Source organism: Anopheles nili, chromosome 3 (genome assembly GCF_943737925.1).
Source record: "Anopheles nili chromosome 3, idAnoNiliSN_F5_01, whole genome shotgun sequence".
Lineage (NCBI taxonomy): Eukaryota > Metazoa > Arthropoda > Insecta > Diptera > Culicidae > Anopheles > Anopheles nili.
The window spans coordinates 69,640,964-69,663,678 of NC_071292.1; the positions used below are offsets into that span (position 1 = coordinate 69,640,964).

General features: G+C 47.4%; 3 protein-coding genes and 2 non-coding genes across 5 annotated transcripts; 1 reads left to right on the plus strand and 4 right to left on the minus strand.

Moving 5' to 3' along the window:
* Positions 1-445: 445 nt before the first annotated feature.
* Trnae-cuc (transfer RNA glutamic acid (anticodon CUC)) lies at positions 446-517 on the minus strand. Its single transcript has one exon. It is a non-coding gene; the product is annotated as a tRNA-Glu (tRNA).
* On the minus strand, positions 492-9,081 carry LOC128727106 (pre-mRNA-processing-splicing factor 8). The gene is made up of 7 exons (XM_053820975.1): positions 8,829-9,081; positions 7,999-8,761; positions 7,810-7,935; positions 6,496-7,357; positions 5,599-6,423; positions 5,333-5,525; positions 492-5,010 (listed from the first exon to the last, which is right to left on the minus strand). The coding sequence occupies exons 1-7, from the start codon at positions 9,079-9,081 to the stop codon at positions 872-874; spliced, it is 7,161 nt and encodes a 2,386-aa protein (XP_053676950.1). The 3' UTR covers positions 492-871.
* Positions 9,082-10,137: 1,056 nt separating this feature from the next.
* Positions 10,138-17,435, plus strand: LOC128727620 (golgin subfamily A member 4). Its single transcript, XM_053821548.1, has 6 exons — positions 10,138-10,221; positions 10,926-11,001; positions 11,076-14,956; positions 15,027-15,098; positions 15,221-15,343; positions 15,419-17,435. Exons 1-6 carry the CDS (start codon positions 10,138-10,140, stop codon positions 15,443-15,445), a joined length of 4,263 nt encoding a protein of 1,420 aa, XP_053677523.1. The 3' UTR covers positions 15,446-17,435.
* A 259-nt stretch (positions 17,436-17,694) lies between these two features.
* On the minus strand, positions 17,695-17,766 carry Trnam-cau (transfer RNA methionine (anticodon CAU)). The gene has a single exon. It is a non-coding gene; the product is annotated as a tRNA-Met (tRNA).
* A 453-nt stretch (positions 17,767-18,219) lies between these two features.
* Positions 18,220-22,144, minus strand: LOC128724948 (uncharacterized). Its single transcript, XM_053818670.1, has 2 exons — positions 21,954-22,144; positions 18,220-19,849 (listed from the first exon to the last, which is right to left on the minus strand). Exons 1-2 carry the CDS (start codon positions 22,142-22,144, stop codon positions 18,220-18,222), a joined length of 1,821 nt encoding a protein of 606 aa, XP_053674645.1.
* Between the last annotated feature and the right edge of the window lie 571 nt (positions 22,145-22,715).

Genomic DNA, 22,715 nt, shown 5'->3' on the forward strand with positions numbered 1-22,715 from the left:
CCGTGCCCACAAAAAGAAAAGCATCTAAACAGGCTGGGTGGGTCATATAATATAATTCATTGAATCCACATTATCGTGATAACGATTCATTTGCAGTAAGAAAGATTAGGTTGATTGCGTGTACACGTTTTTTATTTTATGGAACTATCATGCAAAGGTCTGTTACATTATCAATGTATTCTTATCAATAGCTTGATTGTAATTTGCGTATGGGTTCAAATGGAAGTCGAAGAAGAGCATGTTACTTGCTTACGTATTTTCCCAAATTTTAAAATGGCTTTTTTATTGTCCTATTGTTAACGGTTGGTTGATATTTTCATTGTCTCACTAAAAATATCCTATAGATGAGTGCAGGATCAGGACCTTAAATGAGCTAAAGCCAAAGGGCGAATGACATAAACGATATATTTCCTTGCATTCATCAAAAAAGGACTTGATCTCCTCTTTCCCATACCGGGAATCGAACCCGGGCCTTCCGGGTGAGAGCCGGATATCCTAACCACTAGACAATATGGGAGTTGTACACAGAGATTACTACTGTTCGAGTTGCAAACGAGGATTTATTTATAAAACAAAGAATGCCGCGCATTTTCGACGCAATAAAGGCACACGAAGTCAGAAAATGAGCTGAAATATTGAATCTAAAGATGTAGAAGCTAGCAAAGAAAACCATCAAGACATTAGAGCCATTACGCCAATTGGATTATCTTCATAGAGAGTGTAAAAGAACATACTTTATTAGTCTTGCTACTATTCCTAATTATTTTACCAATGTCACACTTTAATTAAGCATCCGCTTGACCAAGCCGTGGCCCAATATAATTCCCGACAGGGGTTGTACGAATGGAATAACCCTCTAGCGTTGCTCCGTTTAGCCAAACATATCCTCCCGGTCGGCACCGTTGCCATCGCCGCCCTCCTCTAGGCTTGAAAACAGCAGGAAATGGGACGGTCGGTGAATCTCATGGTAGAACTCTTTCGGGTTAGCCAACTGCAGCTCGTACTTCATGTTCGGATCGTGACGAACACCCATGAAATTGTAGTTCCAACTACCCTGCGCCGGCACCATAAAGAAACCGAGGAACTTGTTCGACAGCAACATTTGCACACGCTCGTAGTGCGACGGTAGGTACCCCTTCGGATTGTTGCCCTTGTCCGTGTTCTTGTGGCCCCACTCGTAGCCCGAAGGTGTCAGCTTGTAGGCGGTGAGAGAGCACGAGCCGGGAGTGAAGGAGCACGTGATTACGATTGTCTTCTCACCGTCCCAGGTTGGATTTTCGGACATGATGCGAGCGTGCGTCGTAATGTCCTGAGGTGAAAGCTGTGGCAACTCGTTTGGCTGCGTGTGGATCCATCCAAGTGGCTCCATATCCTTCAGATACTGGTGGGCAGGCAACGTGCTCGGTAGGTTGATCTGCTGGTGCGTGCCCCATTGCGGTGGCATCACGATGCATCGAATCTCTTTCACTTGTGGGTTGTCCGGTGGACTTACACCGTACAAATACCCGGCGATCTGTGCTCGCAGATCGGAGATGGTGACAAACTTCTTCAGCACGTTCTTGGGCAGAATGTACGTGTATCCTGTTTCCTTAATGTCGTCCGAGCTGACGTAGATGTGGTTGGTACGCAGATGCAAGTTCGTTGCCGAGATAGCTCTCACACGCCATTCCGTTTTCGAGCTAAACGTAGTCGTCTCGTAATTGCTCGTCGTAGAAGTAATGATCTCATCACCGTGCTTGTTCGTCGTGCGAGTTGTCGTCGCGGTAAGCTGTGATTGCTCCTTCGTTTGCTTCTCAATTTCGGCAATTTGTTGTCGCTGAGCAGACGGAGCTGAGATCTCCATACCGAGAATAATGTCACGGATTTCTGACTGCGTTAGAGACGCCACGTTTACGTTGTTCTTCTTGCCGTAATCCGCCAGGATCAGATCCTTCAACTGCACCTCCACTTTAATCCACTCCTCATCGGTCAGCGTCGGCCAGATGTGGTGCGCCTCGGTAACAGTCGTTTTGTCCGGCTTGAGAATCACCTTAGTGCGCTCAGTGTTGACGTGCAGCGCGCGCAGGATGAGGATCAAACGCGAAAATGCCGTATACGATGAGATCGTCTTCAACCAATCATCGTATAGGTTAAACAGCACCATCTGTGGTTCGGTAGCCTTCAAAATGAGATCACCGAATTTCTCCACTTTCAGACAAGCCTGGAATGGTAACTGCAGCTCCGATCCCTTGATGACGATGTTCGGGAAGTCAAGCAAATGCACCTCTAGCGGATCTAACATGCCCTTGCGCGTTACGATAATCTGCTTGGGTTGTTCCTCGACTGGTAGCGACCGAATCAAGGCCGCCACTTCCTCAGCCGTCTTCCACTTAGCCAGCTGACCAAGACGCTTCTGTCCTGCCCACACCGACGTGTGAATGATTTTGAGGAACAACTGACCCGTACGCGGATTAAAGATGAAGATCGCACCGTTAATCGGTTTCGTGGTCAAGTTACCCTCGAACGTTTTGTGGATCGTCACACGGTACACGTTCGTGTCGTCTACAAACCAGATGATCTGATTCGAGAACAGCTCGCCGTAGTTCTGCGAGCTCAGGTACGGCTCGGTTGGTTCCGAACTGTACAGTTGCAGTGCCTTTCGAATACGCTCCCGCAGTACATACAGTGCTGGGTTAGCCTTCATGATTTTTGCCATAGCCTGCTGGATCAACGGTTTGCAACCCGGGAACCAATTGCCGTACGCGCTGTGCAGGTTGTACGCTAGATCAATCGCAATCAGGACGCCAGTTGGAGACGGATAGATCGACATGTTATCCGTAGTGTAGTCGAGGAATTTGGCACGCGCGTAACGCTCAATGTCGTGTGAATCGTAATCGCCCCAACGCAATTGCACATCGATCCAGAACTTCTGCGTTGTCGTGTTGTCCATCGTATCCTTCGTGTCCGCTAGCAGCGACGGCCGTGACACGTTCCATTTGTACGCCGGGAAGAGCAGAATGTCCGCACACGACGAGTTCATTTTGTACGACTTACGCGGATGGATGGTTTCCTTCTGCACCGTTTCAATCTCGAGTGCGTCCAGCTCCTGATCAAACACCTGGCAAAGATCCATCACGATCGATTCGTGGATCTTCTGCCACAAGTGAGCACGGAAAATCTGAATTAAAGAAATCTTGAGCGTCGGTATTTTACCGTGCATGAAAATGCCCGTCAGATCCAGCTGCACCTGGAAACCCACGTACACGTTCGCACGGTTAATCGTCGGTGACCACCAGAGTGTGAATCGACGGTTCGGGATCTGATTCAAACCGGAGCGCTGCGCGTTTGTGAGCTTCTTGTACTTCATCGATTCCTCAAATCCGGATGCCTTTTCCCAGAACAAACCTTCCCAGGTCGGGAAGTATGTGCCCTTGAACAGAGTATGTTCGAGGATACCCTCGACACCGCCAAGTGCTTGTATCATGTCCGTACGATAGTTGTTTAAGTTCCACAGTTTACCATCATGCCGTTGATGCGTCCACCAGAATGGGTTCTGTTTCAACACTTGATATTGCTTGAACTCCGTCCGGATGCGCCAACCTTTGTCGTACGCGAGCGTGTGACGATCTTTTTGGAACAGCGTGTTTATACGAGGGATGCCGCGATCCCAGCTATCCTCCAGATCTTCCAGTGTCAGTCGACGATTCTGAGCGTTTGCTTCTTGCCGCTTCAGCGCGTATTCAGCCCACACTCGCTGCGAATCGATAAATTCACTCTCCCACGGCTGAATGTAACGGTACAGATTGGGAATCAGCTGATCCTCGTCGTGCGACATACCCGACCGGAAGTGGGTAATACCCACGTCCGTCTGCTTCGACCAGCGGAGATCCGACTGCGGAATAAGCACGTGACCCATGCTCAACATTCCCAGCCCGCCCAGCTCTTTAGGTGTGTAGAAAACGACAGGCGGGAAACGGGAAGGCATTTTCGAATTCAATCCAATCTTGATACGGGTCTGAATTTTGTTCTCGCATTTCACCAATAGATCCAACAACTCCTGCGTGTTGACTACCGCCTCACGGAAGTACGTCATCAGCCCAATCAGCGCCGTGTTCCATTTGTTAACGATCTTCGTGAAAGTGGTCGAACCGGACGCCATCAGGATCTGGCGGACGCGGTTGTGGAATCGGCTGAGCGACTCATCATCAACGCGTAGGAAACACTGGGCAGTACGCTCCTTCGTGACCTCGTTCTGTAAATTCCACACTCCATCGCGGTGCGTGAATTCGTCGTTCTGCGTGCGACACTTCGGCAGGATACGACACTCGAAGCCAGACATGTTGAACAGCAGATTGGGATTATCCTTCGAGTAGACGGACACGAACGTGTTGTCCCACTGAACGGTTGTTACCGAGCGCGGCAACCGATTCTTAATGTCCCAGAACACCGCACGGCCCAAATTAACGTCATGCTTCATCAGACGCATACGAGCGTCGCGAGGCCAGCATTTCTTGTTGTTGTACCCAACGATGTTCTCGTTGTTCGGATCCGGATGTTCGGTAAGGTATCGTTGAATCAGATCACGGGCCTCTTCCGCGGTGAAACGGAAGAAAATATGAATCCGATCGACGTATCGACAGTATAGGCGGATCGGATGGCAAGCTTCCGTCGCCACGTCCTGGAAGGTGAGGAAATCGTTCGGCATTTGGGGTGGGCCGGCCATTTCGCTGGCACGCTGCAAACCGAGCACCAGCAAATCAAGCACTAAACCATAGTACTGTGCAACGAACGATGCAAACTGCAGTCCACGAATGATGCCGTAACTGTTCGTGTGATTCATGTCCTTATAGTTGATCACCACGTTGTTTTTAGCGGTCATGTAATCAGCAATATTGTGATCGACGATCAAGCGCAACAGTCGATTTAGCAGGGTCAAGTCGATCTTTTCGTACAGCTTCTCGAAACGTGACTCGAGCAGTACGTTACACTCGCCCTCGGATACGTCCCACACATCCTGAAGGTTGTTAATACCTGTAAATGAAAAAGTAAGCAATAATGAACTAACTCTTTTGTAACTATCAATTCTACAATCGATCAATTCACTTTTCGGCTTGCAAATAACACTCGTCGTACATCGGACATACCGCCAGCGTGAGGTTTGCAACAAGGGGATGAACTTAAACATTAAATCTCATTGTCACAAAGCACACACCGGCAGCATCCAGCTTACTCCAACTAGGCGAACTAATAATATGCAGGGATACTCAGACGTCACTGAATACACTCAAAAAACACTTCCTCTTCGACGAAATACTCAGAATACACTTCTTATTCCATATATAAATTGACTCACCTTGACACCATTTGTACACCAGCAATGGTGGAGGTTCCGTATCGCTTGGTTTAATCCACGGTGGGAACAGACGTCGTTTATCAGCCTCGTACCACAGGTATTGGTCGAGGTAGGCATCCGTAATCTTTTCCAAGGGTTCCACATCGTACACCGGAATCAAGTGGCTGTACAGATCCATAAACTCAATCCCGGTCTGGAAGGAGAGATAGAAAAAGGACAGATCAGATAAACAAACACTTCAAGTATTTCTATGTTTGAGAGTTTACCTCTTTAAATGCACGCTGTGTCAGCAGATGACGCTTAATTCTTGACAACGCCTCGTGAGGATTGTCGTACGCCTGCTCAATCAAACCAAGCTCTTCGCGCTGGCTCTGGTTCAATCGCGATTTCACGCTGTAAGCTTCCTTCAGTCGTTCCAACGCCAAAATGAGCAGCTTCGTATCGTGCTTGTACGAGAGCGGCGGGAATGGGATAGGCGCAAAGCGGCGCGACTCCAACCAGTGCACGGTGGTCGTGTAAATTGCCACCGCCTCTTCAGGTGAAATGTATGGCCCATCCTTCAGGTAGTTGTGTTGTCGTTCCTGTTCCGCCTTCAGGTACAAACGCGTCAAGCGACCCAAGTTCTTCTTGCAAACCGTTTTGTCCACGGTTGCGCCTCGCCGGATACGCTCACGGTTGTAATGAGCCGTGTTAGTCCACCAGTCGGCCTTCATCTTCACGTACCGCAGGATCATATTCTCAATTGGGATTGGCAACCCGGGTACTTTCCACGGAATGTTGGCTTTCCAGCAGCGCCACGCCTCGGACAAATGCTGCAGGATGGTTCGGGCCTTGTTTTGCTTGATACCCTCTGGCATCATGTCGACGATGTCGTGCATCACGGAAGCGCGTAGCTCTAGATCGAAATGTGACTCAACGCGCTGCTTCGTGACCGTTTTAGCGACACCCTTCGAGTGACGACCCTCGAACTGACGAGAAAGCAAATTACCCAACCAGCGTTCCAGCAGTGGCGTGATGCCTCGCATGAAGAATAACCAAACACGCCAACCCGGTGCCCAGAATCCGCATCCCGGGCCCTTACCTACCGGTCCCTGCAAAAAAAGAGGCGTAGTAACAATTAGTTCCCCGAGAAAAAAATCCGTTTTCGTACACTCACGCCTTACCGTATTGAAACGATAGTAGATGAGATGCTTTAGATCCTTGCACATTCGAATCTGTCGCATCAGCTTGTACTTGTATCGGTACATGCCAGTCAACTGGCCTACGTGGGCGAATATGTACTGGAGTCCATCAGCAAGCTGGAACGCATCAACGTTGTTCAGTCGATATTGTACGTGAGAGTCGATGATGAGCTTGGTCAGGCGCAAAATTTCACGACACAAATGGAATGCGTTACCGAAACGAGATTTTTTACGCTCTTTCGTGGTGAGTGTTTTAACCGGCTTGAGATTGAAGTTGTAATCCAGATGCAAGTAGTTCAAGTTCTTGCGATGAATCAACAAATTCAACATGTTGTACCCTTGACGACACACCTGCAGACCCGCTTCCACCCAATCCAATGTGGTCGTTTGGAAGAATTTGGTTGCCTTAAACGACCGGAAGAGGTAGCGCTTCTTTTGTGGCTTCGGTTTGCGGTGCTTCAGTGCGTTCAGTACGTAATATTTCAGCAGCTTCTGGTAACTGACGCGCACCTTTACAGGATGCCCCGGGGGACAGTGCTCTTTGTACCAGGTTTTTACTAACGGAATATCGATCGCTCGTCGACACCGACCTGAGCGCATGTTGAACGGTCGTGGACCCCAGAGCAGCGAGATACCATTTGCCGTATTATCGGTGTAGAGTGGTGTGTCCTGCAGGAACGGTTGCACTTCCTCCGGTAGAATGAATTCTTCGTCATCATCGGGCAAAATTTCGATAGTTTTTACTGCATGCCGGTGAGCGATCGGGTTGATCAAGGGATCGAAGTAGAAGGCAGGCAAATCTGGATCTTCTGTCTTAATGAACACTACGTTTGGCATATGGTACCTATACAATATGGAAAAATAGAATCGAAACTGCGTTAACCCAATAGTAAAATATATCTTAAAATACACATATGAACCATTTAGAGATATATTCACGTTACCAGGAAATGATGCAAAAATTCAAAACTAAATAGACTATCCAGCATTCATATGCTTGACATGTTCATGGATTTAAGCGATGTTCATGTTCATGGATTTGAGCATGTTCATGGACCAACTTGACATGTTCATGGATTTAAGCGGTCGTTTTTAGCACTTTTCTTAAACGATCAACATTGGATCCATAATATATTAAAAAAAATTTTCGCTTATATTAACAGTAGTAAAACGAATTCTACGGGCTTATTGCTTTACCATCGAAATGATTTATGGCACTGTAAGAAACTTCTATACAATGATGTTGAACGATGGATAGATGGCAGACGATTTAAATTTATAGGAATATTAACTCACCATGATAAATGCACAAAGTGTGGCATGTTGTTGTACAGATATGGAAATGCAATTCGATATTCTGTTCGTATCGGCTGGCGGATTATGATCTTGTTGATATCATTAAACTCGTTCCAATCTTCATCGCTGCAAGGACAAAAAATAAATATGGAACAAATGCCTTCCGCCCTTCCTGCTATTTGAACTTACCCCACATTGTGATCCTTTATCAGTGGTTCAAACTTTGGACCACCGGGAATGGCCATATTGAGGGCTTTTGCGGTGAAGAAACTTTTCGGATCGAAGAGGTAGAAGAAGTTATCATCCACTAGATCTGTAAGCAACTGATTTCCCAATCGGTACAGCGTGGCCATTTGGGGAAGTGTAAGATTCCACTTCCGGTAAGTGGAGCCATTAACGTGGGGCGTTCCTATTAATGGCCTATGCTCATAGAACCAATCGTACACGCTGCCGTCTTCCTCGGCGTCAAGATCGATTTGAATTGCCTCGAGTGGCTCCACATCGAGCACGTTATCGGCGTAATCAAGAGGCGGTTCCTCATCGTCGAAAGGCGGAAAACGCATTCGTTTGAAATGCCGACGATCACGTTTTTCACGTCTCATCATGATCCACATTGTGCCCCACTGAGCAATGTATAGCGGTTCAATCACCCAAGGGATCTCGTTTACAAACGTGATCGCACCGGTTATGTGGTATAGCACCGGAACATCCCGGATCTGTTCCCACGGCATGGGCATGTTTTCGAGCAGCTTCATCACCGCATGAGGCATGTACTTAAGTGCACCCAAATACACGCGCTTATCGTGTCGGTACTTACGGCTCGTCATGTCGCCGTGGTCTCGTATGATCTTGCGAATATGTTCCGGCGGCATGTCCTCCTTTTGTGCGTCCACAAACCCAAACTTGCGCTTCTCGGCAAACCGCTTTGTTTGCAACTGTTGCCATTTTTGTGCTACATTGAAATACAAACGAAATCATTAATCATCTGTGCTACAACAGCTCAAATGAAGTTTCGGAACCTTTTTCCTGCAACTTTTCCTCCGTCAGTACGACATCCGGTTTCGGTGGACCCGGCGGAATGTGTCCCATCGGCGGCAGTTGCATTTGGTTCGCAGCCATCTGCTGAGCGTGCAGATGGGCCTGGGCTTGCTGCTGTTGTTGCGCCTGGGCCTGTGCCTGAGCTTGGGCCTGCTGCACTGCGAACACTTGCTGTTGGGCCATCATATGAGCCGCCCATGGATTGGGCGGTATCATATATGGCGGTATAGACATTTTGACTGACCTTATACAAGCGGGAAAAAATAATAAAAAAACACGATAAACACACTTGAAGTAAGATTGGGACGTCAAGTCTTCAACCTCAGGTGTTTTCACACATAGCAAAGAACTTCAATGAGGTTTTGAAGTAGGCCGCCATGATAGGCTAGCGCTCCAAACCCGGTGTGCAGCAAGCCTAACTTTCACTTGCTTTTTCTACCTTTCTTCAAAACAATCGACGATTCAATTTACACTTACTTTGAGCTGCTCTGCTAGCACTCCACTTTTACAGTACGATTGTCCACTATTGAAATGATTTTGTAGGTAATATTAGGAAATTAATTTCACACCACGCAGAAACACGGCTTTCTCGTTTGATGCGATGCGGAGTTTTTCGTCCTTCATTTTGACAGCTGTCTACCGCGATCGAGAACATAGGGCTGTGTTCTTACCGCCACCCTGTGATTGAACTCAAGTTTCTGAGTATACAACGCGTATTTGATCATTTAGATCAACATAAAAATTATCTTTAAATTTTGCTTTCATTTTCGGATTGGTAAAGCACATTTTAAACCATGTTTGGAAATACGGTGGTATTCATAAAAGCAAAACAATCATTCAAGGGTGGCACTAATTTTGACAACAGTTGGGTTAGGTCAAGCTGTCAACCAAACGAGAGCAACGAAGGAAGAAAGTGAGAAAATTTTCTTACACGTAGTTTTACCTTCCCTCGGTCCGGAGTTGTCCGTAGCGAACGAAGAGTGTCGCCAAAATACGGTCCGGTGTTCGGTGTCCCGAAACGGCGATTATTTCGGTGACCCCCGCCCAGCGTCGTTCGCGCAGGGCCGTGTCGGGGTGGAGTGCAATGTAATCGGGGGCTGTCCGAAATCTCTGCAAATCACAGCCACAACGGTACTACTGCACCTTCTTGTTCGCAAACACTGCATTCCGTGCTTGTGGAGTGAGTTGTGGGTGAGGTTTTACCTTGCACACGGCTTCGGTGCAGGAGAACACCTACGCTTGGTTTAACGTTGACAACCGTCCAAAGAATACAACGCAAACACGGGCAAAATGTTCAAAAAACTTAAGGACAAAATCGCCGAGGAGGTCAAACAATCCCCGCAACGGTTCGAGCAAATATCGAAAGGGTTGCAGGTAAGCTAACGTTGGTGTTAACCATGGCGTTGTACCCTTTTGCAATCCAGCTGCTTTCGTAATAGTGTGCCGTTTCACACCCTATGGTCATTGGTCATTTCGTCGCAATAGAGACGTTCTTGCATTCTTTCTAACCCAGGTTTCATGTTTCTACCATATTACTGAAATCGACATTATACGTTGCGATCGTATCTGGGTGTGCTTCTATTAATCCTTACCACTCCACGCGTCACGAAGAAGGAAACAATTTGTAACCAGTTGTAGCTCATCATACACTTGACCACCCATCGTGTAACCCCTTTTATGCTAACATGCATCATCCCTCTCCGGGAGGTGTGCCAAGAACCTGCATCGTTTGGCCTGCTGTGACTCCGAGAATTACGAGAGATGCTTATGTTGTTTACTTTGGTCAGCACGCCAAACTCCCCACAATCGGCTACTGTGGTGGGTGTACTACGCCTGCTGCGCTCAACTGGAACAGGGTCATCGCTCCGATGAGAATGATTAGCATGTTACGGGTGTTTGGTGAGGTTGACGTGGAAGAATAAGATATGCTCATCTTAATCTTAATTTGAATATAAACCTTTAAGGAGCAATGAAATACAGGCCCATTTAAATGTCCTAGTAATTAGCCTTCATTAAATTCATACAACATTCGCGTTTTTATTTCTATTCTCTATTGACTGATCACATTGTTTTTGCAGGCTGCTGTTAGTTCTGCTTCTTCCACCACTTCTGAGGTCTCTGGTAGCGAAAATTTCTTTAGCATCACGGAAGATGGTACGAAATTATTTACTTGCGCTTTTCTCTAATCATAAGATCCACAGTATTAACAAGTCTATGTTACATTTCAGATACTCCGCAAAATTCTCCACTGAAAGGAAATTCCGCTACGAGCACTCCCGTCCAGCCAACGAACACCCTGTCGAATGCATCCGGCAACAGTTCGGTGCTCTCGAATACCAGCCTCAACAATGGTATCTCCCCTTCAACCACGGCCACAACTCCGGGTTCGGTAGCCGGAAACTCTTCAACCGGATCCGCGACACAGCAGCCGCGCAACCGCCGGCTATCGAATTCGTCAATGGCAAGCGACATTTCGTTTCGTCTCCCGGCGTACGATTCACCCGCAATATATCACCTCGAAACGGATGTGGACGTGTCGGCAAGTGAAACGGAATCGGTCGCCGGTAGCGCCAACGCAAATCAGCTCGATCTCGTGAGCAAAGACAAATTGTTCCAGGCATACAAGAAGGCACTCGATCGGTACCAGAAGTACCGAGAGCGTTACACGGAACTTGCCCGACGATACCGGGAGCTCGAAAAGGATAACACCAAGGCACGGGCGGTGCTGGTCGAAACGCAGGACAAGGCCCTTAGGCGGATGAGTGAGCTGCGCGAGCAATGCGTCCTGGAGCAGCAAGCAAAAGCGCACCTTGATTCGGCCCTTCGGATGGAGATCGATGAACTGCAGTGTGTGGTGAAAACCCTTCGCTCGAAGCTTGAATTAGTGGGAGAGAATGGAAACATAAGTGGCGGAGAGAAGGATCTAATTTCACTTACCGGGGAAGACGGTACCAACGGAAACGACGTTCACGGGATCCCGGTGCGGGATACTGGTCCACTCGAAGAACGGATAAAGGCTCTCGAGTCGAAGCTGAACGACGAGCTCCGGCAGAAGGCCGTTCTTAGCCTCGAAGTGAGCGAGCTGACGAAACGCGAAGAAGAACACACGATCACGATCGCGGAGAACAAGATGGCTATCCATTCGGAGCTGGAAGCGAAGGAGGCCGAAGTACGCAAACTGAAGGAGCAGCTGACGAGCTTGGAGAAGAACATGAAGCAAACGCTACTGGAGAAAGACGGGCTCGGAAAGGAGTTGTCCGAGGTTCGCAAAGTTGCCGGCAAGGTGAAGGAGCTCGAAAGCACGCTGAGCACGTGCAACGAGCAGAAAAACAAACTCGAGTCAAAGTTTATCGACTTCGAGCGCACGATTATGGAGCTAGAAAAAGACAAGCAGCAGCTGAAAGCGACTGGACTAACGCTGGATTACGAGAAGAGCGAATTGCTGAAGAAAGCGACCGAACTAGAAGCAAAGTTTTCGGCAATGGCGCAGGAGAAGGATGGCTTGCTTGTGCAGGTCCAGGATTTGCAAAAAACGGCGCAATCCCTCGATAAGCAGGACGATTTAGATGCGTTAAAACTGGAGCTAGAGGATGCTAAAAAGCGCGAGGACAGCTCGAACGAGTACGTTGCCGAGATCAAAAAACAGTTGCTCGAGAAAGAAACTCAGCTCTCCGATGTGCAATCGGCGCGCGACGAACTTGAGCGGAAAGTGCAGCAAACTGAGAGTCAGCTAGCAGGGCGTGAACGGGAAATCGAACGGCTACAGCAGCAACAATTGGCGGGTGATGCAAAAGAACGCGAAGAAACGCGAGCTAAACAGTTGCAGGCAGAAGAAGAGATTGCCGCTTTCCGCAAAACGCAATCCCTCGATCAGGAAAAGCTGCTCGAGCTGACGAAAGCGCTGGACGCTGCGAAGGAACTGCACGATCGCGACAAAAAGAGCAACGAGGCCAGTTTGCAAGCCGTATCGGTGCAGCTAGAACAATTGGAAGAGCGGTACGAGAAGGTGAATGGTAAGCAAAAGAAGCTAACGGAAGAGAAGGCCACACTCCGGGCGACGAACGATGAACTGTCTAAGGAACTGAAACAGGTGCGGCAAGAAGTGAAACAACTCACTGGCCAGAAACAAACATTAACGGAGGAAGTACGCAACTTGAAGATCATTAACGAGAACTCCGAATCGGAAGCGCTTCGATCACTGCAAGAGTCGATGCGTGCCTCCATGGCTGAGGCCGAAGCGAAGCTGCTTGAAACGACACGTGATCTAAACCACGTGTTGGAACTAAAGTCAGAGGAAAATCGGCGATTATCCGAAAAGCGGGACGAGCTCGTCGATAAGCTGGAGAGCGCTCACAAGGAAAAGAGCGACCTCGAGGCGGAGGGTACCAGTCTCCGATCGAAGATCGAAACCATCCGTGGGGAAAAACGTGACCTAGAAAAAACCCTTGAACGCGAGATCCGCGAGAAGACGGAACTGAAGGCGCAGGTCACGAACATTCTGCAGGAAATCGGTCGTCTCGAGGAACAGCTAACAGACGTCAAGGATGCACATTCCAAGCTGCTGGAAGAAAAGCAGTCGCTAGAGGAGAAAATCGAAAAGCTACAACGGGAACACTGTGAGGTGCGAGTGAAGCTCGAAAAGGACACGCTTGGTAAGCTCCAGGCGAAGTTGAAGGAGCACGAGACGAAGCTGCAACAGGTGGAGTGCGAGAATTCGCAGCTTGCCGAAAAGAATTGCCTACTGGAAGAGAGCAGTCGCCGAACAGCGGAAGAACTGAAAAAACTCACCGTAGCCCTACGTGAGGCGGAAGATCGCTCTAAGTCGGAATCGGAACGAAGCGGCCGCCTCGAAGAGCAGCTCAGTCAATGTACCGGTGATCACGCGCGTCTGTTCGACGAGAAAGAGCTGCTTGATCACCAGCATCGATCGTTGCAGGATGCGATGGAAGCTCGAGAAAAGGAGAAGCTGTGCGTGCTTGACACCAATAAATGCCTCGAGGAAGAGCTGGCGAAGATGCGTAGCGAGAACGACTACCTCAAGGGGAAGCACAGCGAGCTGAAGGTGCTGCTGGAGAGCGACAAGCGAAGACTGATGGACCAAAACGATGCGCTGCAGAAGCAGATGGAGGAGCTGGCAAAGGAAAAGCAATCGCTCGGACGTAACGCGACCGATCTCGAGAAACGTCTCGCTAGCTATGAGGAGGTGAAAATCGAGAACGAGTATCTGAACACCTTCACCAAGCAACTGCAGGGAGAATTGCAGGAAGCCAAAGGCCGGCTAACATCCAAGGACGCGGAGCTGGCAACGGTGCGCACGAAGCAGAGCCAAACTGAGGCGATGCTGGAAGAACGTGATCAAGAGATTACGAAGCTGATCAACGAGTTCGTGGCGAAGGAAAAGAAACAGGAAGCAGACCATCGGCAGCGCGAGGAAAACCTCGAGCAGAGCCATCGGACGGCTGCGGAGGAGCTTACAGAACGCATCAGGAAAGAGTGTAATGAGAAGTTTGCTGATGAAAACCAAACATTATTAGCCAAACGGGAAGCTCTCGAGGAGCAACTGAAACAGGTGCGAGCAGAGAACATCATTTTGGAAGAGGAAAAGCTGCGACTGGAGAAAGAAAAAGAAGCGCGCGATCAGGACGACGAAAAGCGCAAACAAGGCGCGCTTGATGAAAGCAAACTCCGGCAGGAGGAGTTCGAACAGTTCCAGAAAGAGCTTCGGGCGGACAAGGAAAAGCTGGAAAAGGATAACGAAGAGCTGCGTGTCCGGCTGGCAGATTTTACGACCGAAACGGAGCAAACCGTGCGGCGTTTCGAAATGGAAATTGAGCAGCTGAAACGCGATCCACCATCTGCCGATCCAGCCAGCGACCAGGAACCGGATCAAGTCAGATCGCTCGAACAGCAGCAGTCGTACGACGAGTTGCGTAATAAAAAGGAAGAGCTGGAGAACAAATTGAAGAAGATCATGCACGAGGTGCAGGACGTCTCCAACCGGAACCTGTTTCTGGAGCAGAAATGCGAGAACTATCTCATCCTGGAGCAATCGAACGAACGGCTGAAGCTAGCCAATGATAAGCTGTCGCGGCAGTTGGACGAAACGCTGGTAAGCTGGAACGATCGTATGGCGAAGATGCATACCTGTCCTAACTGTTACCTTTTGTTCTCGTTCCAAGGTATCCATGCATCACAATGAAGGAATCGCCGCCAACACGGAATTCGAGTACTTACGAAACATTCTATTCCAGGTGCGTGCAGAAGAGCAAATGTCCTTTTTTACGTCTATTCTTCTAATGCTAGCTTCTCAGCTCCAACGAAAGAGTGTTCAACGACCGATATTCATTCCATCCTTTTAAACGATCTATTGCAGTATCTCAGTGGAAGCGTAACCGGCAACAACAGCACCCTGGTCAAAGTGATAGCAGCCGTTCTGAAGTTTTCGCCCCAGCAGACGCAGGTGGTCATAGAAAAGGAAGCCCATCGGAGATCATTGGTAGGTAGTTAGCTGTGGAGTGATGATTCGTTTATTCGCATTACTAACGACTTGCTGTATTTTCTGTATGGCTAGATGGGACAGATAAACAACTTGCTATAGCAGGAAAAGACGATGGCTATGCAGAAGCGGCAACAGCAGGAACAACACCATCGAAAGGGCGGATATGGTTTTCAATTTTTCTAAAAGAACTCGTACGACGATACCCTAGTTATTGATTACCATAAGTGACTCAAAGTAAATGTTTTGTCGTACGAGTGATTGTATTTATACCTCTACGCTATAATATTATTATCATGTTGCATGTTTGCGTTTAGGAAACGGATCTTCTATCCTTTTTCCTGCTGTTAAATACGGTTAGCTGGAGTTTTAGTTCAACGTTCAGTTCATCCTTTTCCGTTCCTTTCGTTTGTACCGATTCTGTAGACTGTGACGTTACCGTTGAATTTTACTAACCCTTTCTCATCCTGTGTTTAGTGCGGTGATAAATCGAAAGGCATGTGAAAGCAGGAAGATTTAGATGAAATTACAAGAACAAAAACACAACTATTAAGCATCAATGCTCCATTGAGCCCGACAGTCCAAACAGGACGGTGTGTTCATTCGTCGAATCGATACGATCGGCCACTTTTAAAAACAATTCTCGCATCAGCCAACATACTACTGTAATGTCTATTTTACGTACTGTGAAACATTTTTAACTGCTAGGATGATAACATGCAACCGATGATTGAACACGATGGGAAGATGTAACCACCATCTCTCCATTTAGAATCGTGCACCAGGCAACGCGAAAGACTAGGGTAGTTTGTGCGTGCGAGTGCTAAGTGCAATGCTTTTTGTGCATCCTTTCCGGTCAATACAAGTGGCTCAACGGAAGTAAAACAAAACCTAGCGCCAAGAACTGCTGTTCCCTTATCTTGCTTTTGTTTCCGTTTCCTTTGGATTATGACATTTTATGTGCATTTTACTCTGTAAACTATGTGTCTATTGCTAGTACGTTAACGTTTGATTTTTTATTTCTTTTGTTCGCCCTCTCAATCAAAGAGGGGGTTTATTTTGTTGTAACTTTTGATTGAGAATTATATAAATATGTGTTTATGTAGAGTGATTCGGTATCTTGCGGTTGTAAATTTCTATTCATAAAGGATTGCTATAGTTTAAAACGGTTAGCATAGAGAAAATCGTAAGAGGCGCAACCAGGCGAATAATGTTGAATACATACACCGAAAAGTAAAGCAAACGCAAAAGAAATCCATCTGTCCATGCATGTCCTTAATCTCACATCTTGTTCTGTTCCACGTGGTTTACTCCATGTTTCGCATAAGTCAGCGCGCCCGTAAAAGCCCCCAACTAGTACCAGGGGCTAGTGTGAGAGCTTTTGCCCCCCTATAGGTCTCTCCCAGGTCGTAACGGACTGGCTGGACAAGCTTTGCTTTCCATTCGCCGGAAGCAATACCCTTGCGGAGTGAGGGATATCGGTGCTCCGAATGATCTGGATGCCGTTTTGGCAAGCTAAGCAAACGGAATGAAATGGACAAAAAGTAGAACACCCCTATCAAACTACACCTGCAGTAAGGCACAGATCCGACCGGGCTTTCTCTTCATGCTATCATTGCTATCATTGCTGTGACATCATTACACCTGCGATCACACGAAATTACTCAACTCGGCAGTATTCTCTCCTAGGCATTAATCGAACGTACGAGCTTCTTGATGCTGCGAGACCGTCGGTTGTTGAACACCGTTGTAATTAGCTATATTAAGGAGCAACCAGGACCGGAACCCAAGATTAGAGGAGGTTTCACCTACGACCCGTGTTAACTATGCTAGACAAATTCCCTTCCCAGCGGGCTCAGGTGAATAGAGTAAAACGAAGTAAATTGTACCCGGTGGCCCGATTCGTTTCATCGCATTATCCAGCACTTTTCTCACAGCATCCAAGATAGGAAAATTGCAATGAAGGGCGTATTGTATAACTCTAGGAGGTTCGTGGTAAGAAGGCGGTTATTACGGCATTTGAGGCGTTGAGCAGGGTAGAGTTTGAAAATGAAACATTATTAAATCTAGCTAAAACAATACAAAAACAAAACCAAACACAAGCAGTCGTGTTTTTATACAAACAGTTGCCGAAATATGGGAACAGTTGCGGAATACGAACTGTTGGGGTTTTTATGCTATAAGTCCGAAATCTATGGTTTCAATGTAAAAAGTTATACAATTTTATGTTTTACACGTCGTTTGTTTGTTATCTGTGGAATATTTATCGAAATCGCATCTTTCAAATTCGCCATTAGTGCTTATGCATAAAAAAGTGGATATTTCAATTATCCTTTTAATAACTTCATCCTTAGCAGAACGTAGTTTCGATCTACGGACCTCTGGGTTATGGGCCCAGCACGCTTCCACTGCGCCACTCTGCTCTATGAGAAGGGTGTGACTAAATTTAAATTGTCAACGAATCTCAAGCTTCTGAACACAAGGATAACTGGCAAGGATGTGAGTAGTGAAATGTGAAGGTTCTAAATAACGCCTGTTAAAACCGACCGAAACGCCAGGAGAACATCCAAACGATACATCAAGGACATCTGAAAGAAAGATTGTTTAAAGCTTGATCTAGTTGGTTATTTAAATAAGTGTATGTCAACCAAACTCGTGCTGTTATGCATATATGTCTCAAAGATCGCACAATATATTCGCCTGTTCTTTCTTGTTAATTCTAAGGTAAGAAAACCATCACAATTATCGTGTTATGTTATAACTCCGAACCGAAAGCTATAACTACTATGTACAATTGTTCGTCTTTATTCAATAGTTTGTTTCTACGCAACAATTTCTCTTCAAATACGACCTTCCTTCCGAAACAGCTCGATTGTTTACTTGCTCGTCAAAAACGAGAGAAAGGATTTTGTGTAGGGATTCGCTTTCTTAGGCGAATCGCCCTCACCAGAAAGCATCGCTACAAAGGAGGGGAAATCCAGGTGATCATCTTGAAAGTACACTTGCGTTTGTTTGTGTTTCTCCGCAGGGACGGATTCGTGTCCTTTCGAATGACCATTGGGCTCTCGTACCGTTGTGCGCAAGGTGCTCGTACCGGCCGCTCGATCCGGTTCCGTTGCGGGAGTTTTCGGACATATGGATGTGGCTGGTTTCGCGGGCATTTGCACTACATCGCGTCCACGGGAGCTGTCATTAAGTGAAAGCGTTTCAAGTCTAGGAATGTTCACCGACCTTCCCGATTCCATTCCCAGGGATGTGGTCGATTGGTGGCCACGGGAAACCTGAGAAGGTCCATTCTTCCCCGTCTGTCGTCCTTCCCGAGAAGGTGTTGGACTATTTGGTGGGATCTGTTGCTTCTGCCTCGCAATCGACGGACCGAGCACAGCCCGGGGTGACGTAGGAGAAGATTTTTCCTGGTTTGTGCGCTTTGGTGAGGGTGTCGAACAGGTGACCGTTATCTTCGGTGGTACGGCGAGTTTTTCCATTCTTGGCGAGAGTCCTTTTTTGGCGGGTGAACGAGGTTGACTTGGGGTGGGAGGATTAGTCTTCGTCGGTGTTGTGGGCGTTTCACGCTTGATTGAACCCACTCTGTTGGTGTCCTCTTGCGCTCGAATGTTGCGGTCATCAAATTCCGGGGCAGTAGATTTCCTTCCCAACGCAACCTTTGGCTGTACGGGACGGCGTTTATTTTCCTTGTCGCTCGTTGTGCGAACCGGGGACTTTCCCTTTCCACCTCCTCCCCCTGCACGGTTCGATCTACCACCTCGCCTCCTCGTCTTCGTGTCACAAGCTTCATTTTCCGGCGTGTGTTTGCCTCCGTTTATCACCGATGGTTCTTCTCGCGGTAAGGCTTGAACCGTTTGAACCGGTTCGCACGTTTCAGCGCCTACTACAACCACAGGATGTGCTGGTTCAGCCGGTTTCACGATGTACTTGGTGTACAGCTGGTCCAGCAAATTCTCGTCGAGCGTGCCATAGTACATATCAATGGCCATTAACAGGAAAGCTTTCGCTTGCATACAAAGGTTCGGCACAACGATCAACGCCTTCCGCATCGTGAACAGCAAAGTGTTCGTTTCTTTCGGCATGTCCACCTTACCGATCGCTCCGTTCAGAGTAATCTGCGACAGCAGAAGCTTTGTGAAGTCCGGATCGATCCGGTGACCCGGATTATGGCATGCTTTGTCGATTTCTGCCTCCAGCTCGGAGTTAAGCAAAGACATCAGCGACTCCCCAAGGATGGCGATCCTGCTGCCGAGCGCAACCATCTTTCGGTTGTAGTAATTTCCCAGCAGCGTTACCGAGTTGTAGAACCGCTGGACGTTCTGTTGCTTGAGCGCCTTGGCACCGAGGAAGTTCTTCTCCAGTATTTCAATCCACGTGTTGCGCAGGTTCGTGGTCTGTAACCTGGCGTCGCCCAATTGCCGAGTAGCGAACACGATTGCCAGCTGTTGAGCAAACGTTTCGTCCGAGAGAGCCTCCTCATTGAAGTACTGAAAGAGATCACTGTGAGAGCGAATGGAAGAGTAGAGAAAGAGAAATTAGTTTAACTGTCTCAACCAATGACCAGGCGTCTCCATCAATCAACGTGGGGGAGAAAAAATCAAGTAAAAGTAGCACCTTAACCTTTAAGGAATCTCACAAAATGTGATTTTCAAAACTGTTTCTTCTCTTTCTTCGCTAACCTACGTTTCAAAACGAGCGCTTGTTTTGTCGACGATACTAAACACGTGCACTTTCATGGCCACGTGCTGCCGCGCGTGTGCGCTTACGCAAGTGAGTCATGCAAATACCGCGCCGGCTTGTGGTGACATTCAACCAGCGGGTGAGTTGTTTTGAAAACGTTGTCTGATACGGAAACCATGAGAGGCAAACATGTGTTCTGTATCGTTTTATATCGAAAATACGAGGCAATGAAAGTAAATGGTGGGGAATGTTTTAAATTTAAAACATCTAGTTGAAATTTGTTATGGCCCCAACGAATAATCCACATATTTAGACAGCTTTCCAAACGTTCTTATGTGTCCGTGGTAAAAAAATAGTATGTGACGTAAGCTGTTGATTTTTGTATAAATATACGGATAGAGTGGTTCATAATTAGTGAAAATTTAAATCACCTCATTCGTATCATTAATGCCAACGTTAGCGTCGATGATCGAGAGCAAAACCCTATTTTCCATTGTTGTCTTTCATTGATTTCGTAGATAGCACTGTGGGAAAACAACTGATCGTAACCGCCTGATATATCGCCTCAAAAGATAGCTTAGTTTTTCCTCTATGAATTCATCAATAAATTAAAGGCAACCCCAGGCGTAGGGAAAAATGAAAATGTACGTTTTATGTCACCCAAAACTCAGTTTCAACATCAAGAGAAAGGAAAATGGAGAAAATGAAAAACGGAGTTAATTGGACGCAAGCTACCATCTGTCTGGAAAAAAAACCCTATATCCATTTAAAGAGACATTAAAATGCGTGATTTTTACTAATTTGTGGTTTTTTAAACCCCTCAACTACCCCAGATAAAGAGTAAATTTTTCCACATCACCACTACTACGAGTAGCTTGCTGTTGAACTACACGTTTGTTTAGTGCCACTCAATTTCTGTGAATGTACCTCGTGTAAACCCTATCGCTGTAGTCGTTATCAAAGCACCCCGTACGCAAAACAAACAGCGCACTCGATAGAACAACACATAATGCGCTTTCCAAAGGTATTCGAGGTTTAGCAACGCCAGCACGATAATGCCTCTCAATCGTGGCTGTGTGGGGCCCATCTTTGGGGGGGTTAAAACATCGTAAACAACAACCAGCACCTTGGATGGTATAGGCGAAAAAAAAAACACAAATAAAACCAGCAAACCAGAATGAACCGTGAGCGTGATTACGACGAGTTCTTTTTTCGCTATTTTTGGCTTGGGAAGCCACAAGCATGTCGCTATCAAGCTTAACCTCCGCGAAGGACAGGTGGGGCAAAATCGTGACTTTCCAGTTGCGTTTTCATTCATTTTCAAGCCAAACGAAGCGAGAGCACTTCTACGCTAACCAATCCCTTATCATGCCCTACCCAACGGAAAGGTGTTAATCAATGTCTCCATCTCGCTGCCGATTGTCAACACCCAACTGCGCTCCTAATCAAATCGAGCTGTTGAGTCGAAGTAATCAAAAACTAATTGAATTATTTTCACGATTTTTTTTTCTCCAGCATGGTGCTCGATGCTGCAAAACCAAGCCTTCACGTGGAGATAAAATAAAAGAAACTCCACGAACGCCATTTTCTCCCACATGCACCATCAACAATGGATGCCGGCCCCCAACGCCGTGCCTGCTTGGATCGCCTTCCTGGATGGGTTTTTTTCCGTACGTCACTGTCGCTCAAAACTGGTTTTCGGCGCCAATGCAACCATGATGCATTTATCGAAGCGTCCATCGGTCGCTGGTGAATCATTTGTCCAACCGGTTAGCTTCAACATGACGCTTTTAACCACAAACCACACAACGTATGTAACCAACGATCCGTAGTTCCGAAACCGAATTCGCAAGCCCCAAAAAATGCGCTGCATGATGGAGGAAACGATGTTCAGATAGCACACAGGGGGAGAAGAAAAACCTACTTGATTAATAACTCGCTCCGGACGCGCCGCCGGAACAGTTCGTCGAACTTTCGCACTTGGTACGCCTGCGTGATCGTTTCCGCGTTCGCGTCGATCTTGGCAATTTCCGCCCGTAATTCGGTGAAAAGTGTTGATTGCTGCTGATCGTCGGTTGCCCGAGCTGCACCTCGCACAGATTGCTGGCGCTCCATATCGATTGACACGTGGGAAAAATGTCCCAAAACACACACACACGCTCGCACACAATCACTCGCCCGGCAGGTGTACCACCTCGGGACAAAACTGATCTCCTGTTGCACACTGGTTGCGCTGCTATGGCCGTAGGGATCTGACGCCGAATGCACTGGCACTTAAGGGTTAATTTATGCGCATACACCCCGTAAACGCAAACTGCCGGCTCACAGGACACGGAATGATCACTTTAGATGGTTCTGCTAGCGGAGACGTGCTGCAGACAGAACCGACGGTGGCAACTCTACTGGAGCGATTAATCTGTTTTCAGCACACCCCTAGCGCCTTTAAGCCTCAATCGGTGTGCGTAGGTTAGCTGCGAACGCTCTCTTTTTCTCTCTTACAGCCTTATCTGAGGCTTTAGGGGTAAGCCACGAGGAAAACCTGGTCCACTGGTGTACGGTTTCACTGTTTACGGGTAGGATTTTTAAGGGTGAAAAACTGACGCTTGATTCCCTGATGGAAAAATACACAAAAAGAACCAAAACGCACCCCTAAACGAACAGCGCACCTATGCTGCAATGGCGCGGC

Excerpts from the sequence above, each read along its gene's own strand:
- LOC128724948 (XM_053818670.1), bottom strand. The coding sequence starts at position 22,144 with ATGGAGCGCCAGCAATCTGTGCGAGGTGCAGCTCGGGCAACCGACGAT. Across the intron at positions 19,850-21,953 it reads CGGAGCGAGTTATTAATCAA|TGATCTCTTTCAGTACTTCA; the intron begins GTAGGTTTTTCT and ends TCGCTCTCACAG.
- LOC128727620 (XM_053821548.1), top strand. The coding sequence starts at position 10,138 with ATGTTCAAAAAACTTAAGGACAAAATCGCCGAGGAGGTCAAACAATCC. Across the intron at positions 11,002-11,075 it reads CTTTAGCATCACGGAAGATG|ATACTCCGCAAAATTCTCCA; the intron begins GTACGAAATTAT and ends GTTACATTTCAG. Across the intron at positions 15,099-15,220 it reads TACGAAACATTCTATTCCAG|TATCTCAGTGGAAGCGTAAC; the intron begins GTGCGTGCAGAA and ends GATCTATTGCAG.
- LOC128727106 (XM_053820975.1), bottom strand. The coding sequence starts at position 9,081 with ATGTCTATACCGCCATATATGATACCGCCCAATCCATGGGCGGCTCAT. Across the intron at positions 7,358-7,809 it reads CACTTTGTGCATTTATCATG|GTACCATATGCCAAACGTAG; the intron begins GTGAGTTAATAT and ends CATATTGTATAG. Across the intron at positions 5,011-5,332 it reads GGTGTACAAATGGTGTCAAG|GTATTAACAACCTTCAGGAT; the intron begins GTGAGTCAATTT and ends TTTCATTTACAG.